Source organism: Rhopilema esculentum, chromosome 8 (genome assembly GCF_057945365.1).
Source record: "Rhopilema esculentum isolate cy_ngs chromosome 8, ASM5794536v1, whole genome shotgun sequence".
NCBI lineage: Eukaryota > Metazoa > Cnidaria > Scyphozoa > Rhizostomeae > Rhizostomatidae > Rhopilema > Rhopilema esculentum.
The window spans coordinates 10,526,165-10,538,337 of NC_142822.1; the positions used below are offsets into that span (position 1 = coordinate 10,526,165).

The 12,173-nt window shown below is 37.7% G+C and overlaps 1 protein-coding gene across 1 annotated transcript in view; it reads left to right on the forward strand.

Moving 5' to 3' along the window:
- The window catches only part of LOC135694573 (sodium/glucose cotransporter 4), a 57,024-nt gene that overhangs the window by 5,828 nt on the left and 39,023 nt on the right, over positions 1–12,173 (forward strand). Inside the window, exon 2 of the mRNA XM_065213377.2 lies at positions 7,446–7,517. Coding sequence (XP_065069449.2) covers positions 7,446–7,517 — 72 coding nt within the window. The remainder of the gene's footprint in view (positions 1–7,445; positions 7,518–12,173) is intronic.

Below are 12,173 nucleotides of genomic sequence, written 5' to 3' on the forward strand. Positions count from 1 at the left end.
TTTCGATAAAGAAATGACCCAAGTGTAAATCTCTTTTGGTTGCGCCGAAACGCTTCTTAAAGCCTGGTTTCCATATAGCCGTAAGGTGCCGTAAGGTGCCGGTACCACTTGCCTGTACCATCGGCAACGGCAGCCTCAGCCATTTCAATTTATATGGAAACGTTTTTTCTAAGTGCCGCCGGCAGTCACAGCCATGTGCCGGAACGACCTTGAAAAGTTGAATTATTTCAACTTTTTCCGATCCTTACGGCATGGCACCGGCAGCCGCTACCATGAAATTTCATGTGGAAACGCATACCTTGCCGGTAACTATGCCGGTAACTATGTAAAGTTGCGCGCGCTTTTTCAATTCGGCAAATTATTTTTCGAAAATGGCTGCCGCTGTGAATAAAAAATTCTTATTGAGCGGGGTATTTGCGAACACAACTCATTAATGCTTCATTATCAATATAAATACTTTCCAGATTATCCCCTTCCTTTTGGCTTGCCATTTCTTACCTATCAAAATACACTAGATATTTTGCTGTAGTGCTTTTAATCTCTCTTCTAGAGCAAAAGTGGTAACTTCGCAAAATACTTTTCGAAAAAAATTTTTTAACTCGAAACTGAGGCTGACATAAGCCTATCTTGATTGGTTACCATTAACAAAAGAGAACATGAGAACAATAGCTTGCCGAGGTTCTACTTAGATACCGGCATAGTTACCGGCAAGGTATGCGTTTCCACATGAAATTTCATGGTAGCGGCTGCCGGTGCCATGCCGTAAGGATCGGAAAAAGTTGAAATAATTCAACTTTTCAAGGTCGTTCCGGCACCTCAATTACCATGGCTGAGACTGCCGGCGGCACTTAGAAAAAACGTTTCCATATAAATTGAGGTGGCTGAGGCTGCCGTTGCCGATGGTACAGGCAATTTGAAAAGTGGTTTCCATATATATTGAAATGGCTGAGGCATACCGTTACCGACGGTACAGGCAAGTGGTACCGGCACCTTACGGCACCTTACGGCTATATGGAAACCAGGCTTAATGTAAATGGCTTTGAAAAAAGCAAACATTTAGTAAACTAAAGCTTTTCCTCTGACACTCTTCAGAGTTTAAAACGTCAGAACATAGATCGAGAACTCTACGCTAAGAAATATATATACCCAGTTGTGGATCGAAATAGGCCAATCAGAAACACGAGCACATGACTGTAAAGGTTGACCAATCAGTGCCGCTTGCCTATTAGAATGTTACCAATGGAGTCCTAAGGTGAAAACGAACTCCTTTTGTCTACACAGTAGCGGTTTTCATCATCGAAAACGCTTGAACAGCGAAAACGAAACATCTTTCATGTGTTCTTTCGACATTAGCAGTCTTTTCACTAATGTCCCTTTGAATGAGACCATCAAAATATGTGCCGACGCTTTGTACCGGAGCGAGCTTAATAGCCCACCACTCCCAGAGGAAGTATTCATTGAAATGATGGAAACTGCAACACGTTCAGTTGAATTCAGCTTTAACAATGAAGTGTACCAACAAAAGGATGGTGTCGCTATGGGTAGCCCTCTGGGACCTGGGCTGGGCTGGCCAATGTCTTTGTTGGCTTTTATGAAGAACGTTTGTTCGACTACGACCAAAAGCCAGGTGTCTATTTTCGGTATGTGGACGACACATATACTATTTACAAAACAGAGGCTGAGTGTGATATTTTCCTTAAACGCCTTAATGGTCTTCACACAGCCCTACATTGTACATTTGAAAAGGAAGAAAATAACTCCTTGCCATTTCTGGATGTTTTGTTTGAAAAATCTGACACTGGATTTCTCACCAGTGTATACCGTAAACCCACATTTTCGGGGTTATACACTCGATAGAGTTCGTTTTGCCCAAAACAAAGAAAAATCAGCCTCATCAAAGCGCTTACACATAGGGCACTGATGATTTGTTCCAAGTCTGAACTCGACTCGGAACTTGAAAAACTAACTAAGATTTTTCTGGAGAACGGCTATCCAGAGGATGTTATTTCAGTTTACATTAAGGAGAAGATAGGAAATTTCTCTGCTGACGTAAAATTTGGTCCTCAAAAGTGCCCGGTCTATCTAAAACTACCTTGGATTGGTAACAGCTCCCTACGTTTTGAAAGCCAAATAAAACAGGCCATAACAAATTGTTTCTTCGCGGTAAACCCACGTGTTGTTTACAGTACAAAAAAGGCCCTTCCGTCCATTCAAAAGGACTGCGTTCCTGCCACAAAAAAAGTTCTTTTGTTTATGAATTTACGTGCCAGTGTGATTCTGGCTACGTAGGACGCACCACCCAAAGATTGGAGGATAGGATAAAACAACACGTTCCATCTAATATTAGAAACAAAACACATCCCCAAAGAGAACAGCCACCTTGGTCTTGCAAATCCAAAATTACTACTAAAACCTGCGATTCTGCTATCGGGCAGCATTTGCTAGAAAACCCAGATTGTGCAAAAAAACTATAATGACGACATGTTTCGGATTATTGGTAAAGCCCGATCGTCGTTCCACCTAGCAGTTTTAGAATCTATCTACATAAGCACGAAAAAACCGCTACTGTGTAGACAAAAGGAGTTCGTTTTCACCTTAGGACTCCACTGGTAACATTCTAATAGGCAAGCGGCACTGATTGGTCAACCTTTACAGTCATGTGCTCGTGTTTCTGATTGGCCTTTTTCGATCCACAACTGGGTATATATATTTCTTAGCGTAGAGTTTTCGATCTATGTTCTGACGTTTTAAACTCTGAAGAGTGTCAGACGAAAAGCTTTAGTTTACTAAATGTTTGCTTTTTTCAAAGCCAACAAAAGATTGTTTGCTTCTTAATGTGAAAACCAGCTATTGTGTCATGACGTACGAGTTTTTTAATCTCTTGTTTTTTAAGGAGAATCTAAGCACGGGGTTACATTTGCTAAAGAGAAAACAAATACTAAAAGTTTATTTTCTAGGAACGCAAAAAGTACCTGAAATAGACGAAGCTGGTATTTCACAAGGAAATTTTTTTCCCTAATAATCTGTTATGTGAGCCTCTGGTACCGAAAAATTTGAAAATAGCACGGAAAACAGAAACATGTCAATCTCTGTCAGTTAAATATGGTATCTAATCGACGATATTTAATCATTTCTACCTAATCTTTAAAAGACGGATTTTCGAGCAGTTTCTTAAGGTTGGGGGATCACCTCAGGGATCTGTTACCTATATACAATTTTTTATTAAAAAACGAGTTGAGTCAAACAGGTAAGTCTCAACGCAAATCGAGAAAGAAATATGGTGCAGCAAAACAAGGTGCAGTGAAAGCCCACATGCTAACTTTTCAAAGTTATGTACCGAAAGGTAAGAAATTTGTTGAGCCTGAAGAAGAGAGCGAGATATTGCGTTTATCCAATGACGATGAGGTATTTTGTTCAAGCGAAAAATTGCATGTGATCAAATTACGAGAGGTTCAAAACTGCTTTCTTATTGTCCCACCAAAAACAGAACAAGTCAACTATTGACGGTGTTTACAAAAGATCTTGGTCGCGAGCTGTGTATAATAGAGAAGAGAAGAGTGCGCTCTGCTCTATTTTACACGGCTCGCGACCAATATGGGTGTCTTTCCTTGAATGTTCTCAGTTTAAAGTTTTTAATTCCGTTTTTGGATGACTGATTCGCAGAGACTGATTCCATTTTCGAGTCAAGTCTCCAGTTATGAGTAGAAATCGGTGAGCTCAATTTCCATAAATGTAGGCATAACTTTGTTGTGTGCCGCAAATGAGTCAATCCATTGTGTCCCGCAAATGATGGGATAGAGGACGGGGAACATTCCTGCTGTTCTGTCAGTCTTATAACGGTCCAAAATCTGATCTTCTCAATATTGTCAACACAATACTGATACCTCCTGGTTTTCTTTCTCTTTCAAATGAATCTTTACTCGAGATCATTTTGTATGGCGACGAAAAGTTAAAGACGGACATGAATGAGAGGCTGGACTCAACATGCCCAACAAATGATGGCGTTGAGGACACGGAGCACTGTTTTCTGCTCTGCCATATTTATCATGTACAATAGACGTGATCTTCTCAGCAGTGTGCATGAGAAATTGTTGCCTCATGGTTTGTTGAATCTTTCAAATAAAGAGATGATAAAAGTCATCCCTTATGGCCATGAACAGCTACCATTTGATCTAAATGCAAAAGTCCTTACGGCAACACTGGAATAATGCAGGAGCAAAAATCTTTAAATCTCCTCTCTGTTAATTTTGAGTTTGTTTATTTATAAAAACGTTTTTAATATTGTAATCTACGTATATGTCTAGTGCTAGGAGTTAGTCCTGATATATTGCTCTTTCTGGCTACCTTTTAATGTAGTATAGTTATATTAGTTTTCGTTCGATATAGTTTTAGGTTATTTGCCGGGTAACTTTTTATATTTTTTTACGGTTATTAAGCATATTTAGTTGGACGTTTAGTTATTTGGACATTTAATGGACGTTTATTTAGATTTAGAACGTTTTAAGAGCCTGGGCTCGATTAGCGAGTCTTAGGGGACTGGGTTCGAGTATCGACCGACACTTGCCGCATACGAAAATGGAAAATACACAAAACCGAAAATGGCGGTCGTGAGATTTCGTAAGTGAGAAAATCGCAGTCAGATTCCGAAAAACTTTTAATTTGTTAGGTAACTTTTTATATCAAATATACAAAAAATAAGAGGGTAACTTTTTATAAGTTTGATTTGTTAGGTATCTTTTTATTTCGAATATAAAATTTTTTTTAGCACATTAGCACATACATTTCATATTTCCCATCTGTATTTAGCTAGTGACATTGCGTATTGGTCATGGAATAGTCACTGTCTTCTGCTTTCGGAGGTACAATGCCTGCCAAAAGTCTTGGAACACTGGCATCAATTTCCAAGGTCAAAATCAATCATCCCCCTCTCCCCTACAGAACAAAGTTGGTTTACAATCAAACGGGTTAGCATTTTAGGAAGCACTTTCTTTTGCGCTTCTTTTATGATATTTCTCCAAATCATCAACAGCAAGTAGCAATTTTTTTTCATGAAAAGAATGAAAGATACCAAATGCAGCGTAAATTGCTGGGTGTTCCAAGTACTTTTGGCAGGCATTGTAGCGTTCCTGTTTTTCTGCGTAGCAGCCTAAAAATATTCTGTATTTCTGTAGAGTAATATTCATCTGTTTGAAAAAATCGCATTGTAAAATCTCATTATTTTCTGTCATAATGTACAAGTGCCATTACTTTTCAGGCTAGTCCTGATATTTTCTTAATCTTCTTTAAAAATCATTTTTCTAAGAAACAGCCTTTTTCACAATTTATTCCTTTTATGGGAAACTGCTCAGCATCGTCTGAATTAATGAATTTCTTATATGTGGCCTTGCTACTGTAACAAGTAAGATTATATGCAGGGATTTAGTTTCTCAGAGGATTTAGAGGGCTTGATAGGTCTGGATAAAGTAGATAGGTTTCTTTGAAGCATTCAATAAGAAATGAAAGATTTCTTTTTAAGAGGCTCTAGCTTGTTATCTAGTTTGGAAGATTTACGCTCCAAAATGAGTTTAAGACAGATCATGGATGTCAGATAAGGCAATTTTTCCCTATAAGCATATATTTAGTTTTTCATATCATTGCAGATTAGGTATTAATAGGGTATTTCTTGAGCTTTTCAAAACCTTGTTTGGAAGTTTACTAATAGGAACCACAGAAAAGCTGGTCTTGGTGCTTGCCATTGCAAAACATTAAGACGAGTTTTGAAAAACTCAATCACCGTAACACCTCGATTAAGCGCCCCACCCTCGAATCGAATAAGCACCCTCTCCAACAAGTGGCCCCTCAACTGACCACATTACATAACAGCCCCAACTCGAAATAGTGCCCCCTTGTATACTGACTACATTAAATTCTATCTTGCTATTACTGACTTTGTTTGGCTTATTAATCTCACTTTGTTTATCTTGCTTTGATTTTCGTCATTTTATAAGAAAGAGAGGTCTAAATTGAGTATGACAGTTTCATAACGCTGATAATTAATTTATGTTTCGTCCATGTGAAAGGCAATACGCTCAGGCCTCAGAGGAGGAAAGAGATTTGAGCATGATCATGGCCTATCCGCAGAGACCTCTTTGTCCCGACCTGCATCACATTAATAATTCTCTTTTTTCTTACAACTGACAAACCGCCCTTGGCTCTTGAAAACCGAGCCTCTGAAATCTCCAATAGGACATGTAATGCATTTTCATCATATGACATTTACTGAGCAAGGGCCAATGATATTTTAGGAATCGTCATATCATCTGGCAGACAACGTGTCAGTCTTAAACAGTAAAAGGGAAGACTTACACCCCTATCTCAAAGAATTCGCAGATGCTGATTTAATCTGGACCAAAGTATGAGAAAAATGAGACCTAACTTGTGACAATAAATATTCGTGTTCTATTCTGCACAAGGCAGATCTCAATATGATAGACCAGATTCCAGAAAAGTTGTTAAACTTCTTCCAGGCAAAAAAATCCCAGAAGGCAAATCTACCTAACAAAACAATAGAAAGTGGACGTGGCTTTGGTGTGTCATAGGAGCTTCTATTGCTTTTTGTGGACCTTCCTCCGACCTCCGGTCAGTGGCCGTGCAACAGTAATGTTTTCTTGACTCTGAATAAGACTCGACCTCTTCCTGCACAATTACGATGAGGTAACCACTGAACCACAGATTAAGAAATAGGTAGCCTGCATGCAGACCCCATTCCCCTGCGGGCAGAGCCCAGTAAATTTTTCGATAGGGTCTGCAGCTGCACTCTTGCTAGAAATAGGCAGAAGGGTAACTCTCGTTCATTGCTTCCTATTCCCCTTTGACCTCGATTCCATCAGACGAACTTAACCATGGCAAATTATCATTCATTAATCAGATAGTATACAAATTACGACACAAGTACCATAATGCATTGCGCTCCAAGCGAATAAGGAAAACGGCGAATTGAATTAGTTACTTTAATGGGTTATTTCGTCTCAATAAATTTGTCCACTTTCCTTTTTTTAAATTTCCGCGAAAGATACATTCTAGGCCACGTATACGTTAACGCATGCGCTTGAATTTTCAGGCTTCACCTGATGGGCAGGAGTTCCCCTTCTGCATAATTCCTATTCTGTGATTGAAGTAGCGATTCAATTCAACTAGGTCTTGTTGGACTGGATTTGGAAATTTCTTAATGATGTTTATCATACTTATTTTGTCCGACCCGGAATGTCTATACCAGCAATGACACACTTTTTCATCCTCGACAAGTTGTCAATTAGAAATAGAAGAAGCCGTCTTACTGGTTATCTCTTAGGTTATTTTCTTGGTCAATGTCACTTTTCCCCGTTCCGTCCTCCCCCCCCCTTCCCCCACTTCTGTGTGAATGAAGCCTAAATCATCCATTGATATAGCGCCATTTTATTTTGCAGTCTCTTTTTCGATCAAATCGCTCGACAGTCACAGGGTACTTCTTGGCGGGAAGATTCATGACGTTTCTTCCGGTAAGTGATTTTCATTTTCAAGTAAATATTTCATGTCTCCTAATTTTGTTATATATATAATATGCCATGTATCTTGTTGTCATGTATATATTGTCTTACGCCAATGTGTACACTCATTTTTTTATAAGAAACAAAGGTCGATGTTGAGTACTCCAGTTTCTTAACGTTCTGAAAATGCGAATGCTCATTGTTTCTTAAGAGTTTCTTAGGCTATGTTCACATTGCTTCGTATTAATTTTTATCCGTTTTACCTGTTCACACTGCTCTGGATACATTTGAAAACGGTATGAAAACGATTAAGCGTTCACATTGCTCCGCTCTGGATAAAAAAGGAAAACGCCACGAACTGGTTTACAGCACTTGCCACTTTTCAAACAGCTCACTGCCACTAATATTCTTCCGAGTAGTATGCTAACTTCGAGTGAATCAGCCATGTTAAGAAGAGTTGTTCCAATTGGCGCGGTCTAAGTATCTTGCTGTGTTGCTGTTGTTGTTAGCGTTTTCAAAAATATCCGTTTTCGGTGTTCACACTGCGTTTTTGCGTTTTCACAAGCCTCCGTTTTCAAAAGTCTCCGTCTTCAAAATGCGTTTTCAAAAGTCTTCGTTTTCAAGGTGGAGCAGTGTGAACGCAAGGCACAAACGAATACGGAGCAGTGTGAACGGGGTCTTAATTATGATCTCATAAATGATGTTATGAAATGTTCATGACCTTTTTTATCACGTCAAGAGATTCGCTTCCGTTCTGATGCTATATTTAGATGTGGCAAGTATATTTTTATCCCTCTTGTTTTAGTTCTAGGCCGGCAGGGCAATAATGTTCTTGGATTTTACAAAATTTCGTTGTTCTTAGTTTTATCACGATTTCATAGTTTCTTATTTCTTTTGCTTTGAGTACTGTAGTTTCTTAGTTTTTTTCTGACTGTCCAGTACTCGTTTCTTATAGCCAGTTTCTTATAAAAAAATGAGTGTAGTTTCCGTTATCATGATTAATCGCTGTTGGTTGACGCCTGTAGTTATATCACAGATTAATATCTATTCTGTGGTTATATTCAGTGTGTTTTGTAAGAATAAATCAGTCTTTTCTTGAATCTGAATCTGATTGAAATACGTTGTTCTATTAGTAACGCATTAGGGCCTAAGCACGCCAGTCTCTCCACGCTAGCAAAGAACCCAGAACGTTATTACCCGATAGAATGAATATGCGCTTTGTAGAATTGCAAATTGATGATGACAACTTTAAAGCACTATTAAAATTATTTAATCTTTACCATGTAATTTGAAAGAAGAGCATAAAATGTGGGTAAATGTGCGAAATCAGCTATATCTTTTACGGATACCTTTTTATATGTAGTTCAGGAAATTATCATAAAGTATCTACTTTACGGAGATGGACGATTTTTACGGAAATTTAGGAAAATAGATAATGGCCCGTCCTAGATTCCTGTATTATCTTTGTGGACCAATAGCAACATCGGGATATTTTTCAAGGCCTCATAAAACACTTGGTTTTCAGCAGTGGTGGCGCCAGGGGAGGGCTAGGGGGGCTACAGCCCCTCCGTCGGAAGCATTTAGCCCCTCCCTATCGGAGGAAATTTTAGATTATTATCGGAGCAAATTTGACAAATTAACGTACGAAAACTGCTTATTTTAGTCATTTTAGCCCCCCTGTCGGAAGCTCCAACCCCTCTGTCGGAAGATTTCTGGCGCCACCTCTGCTTTTCAGAACGAATTACCCTGAGCATCATACCAGGTTCTATTCTCTATCAAAGGGGCATTTTGATATGGTCAATCTAAGATCGTGAATACTTTGTTGGGGATACAGTACTTTTGAGGCCCTATAAGGGGGGATGACATTATTTCATATTTCAAAGTTACCAAAGCAAAGTATTTCGAAATTATCTAATTTTCCATTCCTGCTTCCAAAATAGAGTTTTCAAGGAGGTGTCAGAACAAAATAATATGTTCAGGAGTACCCAAAGAATCCCATACTCGGGTTTGAATTCCAGGGTATCTTCTTTGACTCTGCTAACTGCCAAGAGCCCTAATAACCAGTAAATTAAGTTGTTTGATCCTATAGTCATACTGTTAATTCAAGTCATTTACTGTCTTAGGTGTAAAAGATAGCAAGAAATAATGTCAAAATAAAGTTAATGCGAAGCTAAAACTAAATGAAATAAACTCCGACGATAAAAATCGTTATAAATATTAAAGATTGACTATGTTTTAAAAGAGGAGATATTTAGGTATCTTTTTTAAGCGGAACTCGTCGAGTTTGAAAAAACAGCTGGACTGGGCCAAATTCTCTTCACGGTTAAGTTCTCATGGTTTTTCATAATATTTCCTTATAGTTTGATCTAATATAGTTAATTCGTCTTGTGTCAAATTCATAATCATTTTTTGCATTGATCATTGGTGCCATACTGAATTCAAAAATATGATCAGAAAAAACATATTCTGACCTTATGAGAGGTTGGTTACGTGCTTCTCTCAAATATACACAAATTCGACTTACGGCCTTATTTAGAAAATTTCTCCAAACTTCATTATACGACTTTTTCAAGCTCAGATTTGGTTTTATCACCATAATTTTAGGCTGGATACAATTTTTTCATATTGTTTGTGTTTGTATTTTAGATTTAACGGAGAATTGGTGTCGTGTTTCTTCTAATTTGTTCAAGACAATAAAAGCTTCGCTGGGAACATGTCTAAACTTAGATAAACGAAATCTTGCCATTTTTTCATATTTCAAAATTAACAAATAAAATATTTCAAAATTATTAAAAGGCCCATCCTGCTTCACATTAAATGGTTAAACCCTACATATAAAAACCTGTTAATTGTTTGGTTAACAGGTTCTTAAATTTTGGAATATTAAAAAAGCAAAGAAGGTTCTTAAATCCCTAGGTTCTTACATGCGGGTTTTTACTGTATCCCATGTTAGCCAATGCTTTGATAATCTATTTGGTCAATTTGTAACAATTTTTAATTGACTGGCATTTTCAAGAAATATTTAGAATAAATATCATTTTCTTCTACTTAGAATTCCTATGAATGCAAATGGTTGCGACAGTGACGGAAATTGAGCATTTTTTCTGGGAGGGGGGGGGGGGGGTTGTGGGAGGCGGTGTGTCAAAGATACTTAATAAACCGACAAAATTTTGCATACATTACTAGCAGGGATGTCGTCGTAAAATTTTAACAGGGAGGGGTTCTGTGAAATTTCTAAGACATGACGAGACGAGAGTTGATGTTTTTTGCGATCATTGGTCGAGAAGCCTGGAACATTGACAGTGTTTGAGGGGGCAGCTGAGATCAGAACATAGATACCATGGAAAGGGGGGAGGGAAATTTGATTGTGAATGAGAGGGCAAAATAGTTTTATTGCTCAGGGGTTTAGTGAAAGCCGCCACCATGGTTGGCGGCGAGAAAAAGTTTGATATATGACATTCTAAGAATGGCCAGAAAATGCATATAAAATACTTATAGTATCGATAAGAATGAACCTTTTTTGAAATTAATGACTCATTGGTTGGATTTTGAATTGATGCATTTTCTCTTGTGTTAACAAAACATAAATTTTACTTCTATAGTTGTCATACTTTGTGTATATTTTCATGCATAAAAAGTTTGCAATGCGTTTATATCTGTCAGTTGTTCTCTTTTCCTTTCATGTTTCTGGCATCCCTAAAGTATGTATTTTCACAATTTATCTTGCCGCCAACCTTGGCCCCTCCAATTTCAAATACGGCCTCAAGAATGAACGATATCTTTTGGAGATTTTCTCCCATGTTAACACAAAACAGGACAGCTAATATCAGCTAGTCAATCCTGCAACTTAAATGGTTTATGGAACTGTTGCTAAGTGGTCTTAGATGAATTCATAATATGAAGATGTGAAACAATTAAAGTAGATAAAAACATTTTTGTTTTGCTATTTGATGTTCTTATGTCTATTGTTGTGATAATAGAAGCCAAAATTATTAGCGGTAAATTCTACATTGGTTTTTTTCCTAAACGAAAAGTATGAAATATAATCTCTTCATTTGAACGCCTCCTTTGATTGAATGCCCTTGAAAAGATTGAAAAATTCAAAAGAACAACCCAGGCATAATATGGTATCTCAACAGCTCTACAGATCAATAGTCATAATGCTGTTATCAAATAGATAATTCTCACACTACATTAAAAGAGGTATTCAGTTATTTTGTTATTTCATATTTCATTCTGGGAACCAAAGTTATTTCATATTTCAAAGATAAAAAATCTAAATATTTATATTTTCTCCCCGAAAATCTCAGTTATTTCATTTTACAAATACCCTTTATAGGGTCCTTATAGGGTCCTTATAGGGTCTCACTGTTATTTCGAATTTTGAGCCCCCAAAGAAACACGTCCAGATTCGTGTAGATGTCAACCAGGCGTGATTTCGGAAGAGATTTTTCAAGATATTCTTCTTTGATTTCTGAACATTTCACCAGAATCAGATTCATTCTTTGCATCTACATGAATCTAGTCGTGTTTCTGTGGATCTTGCCAAATGTTTTGCAAAGTGAGAGCTTTGTGAATCCTCCAGCTCAACGTGTTGCCTGATAGTCATAATCGGCATAATTTTGCTATCATCTTGTGCCTTTGAATTCTTTTTCTTTTTTTCCTTTT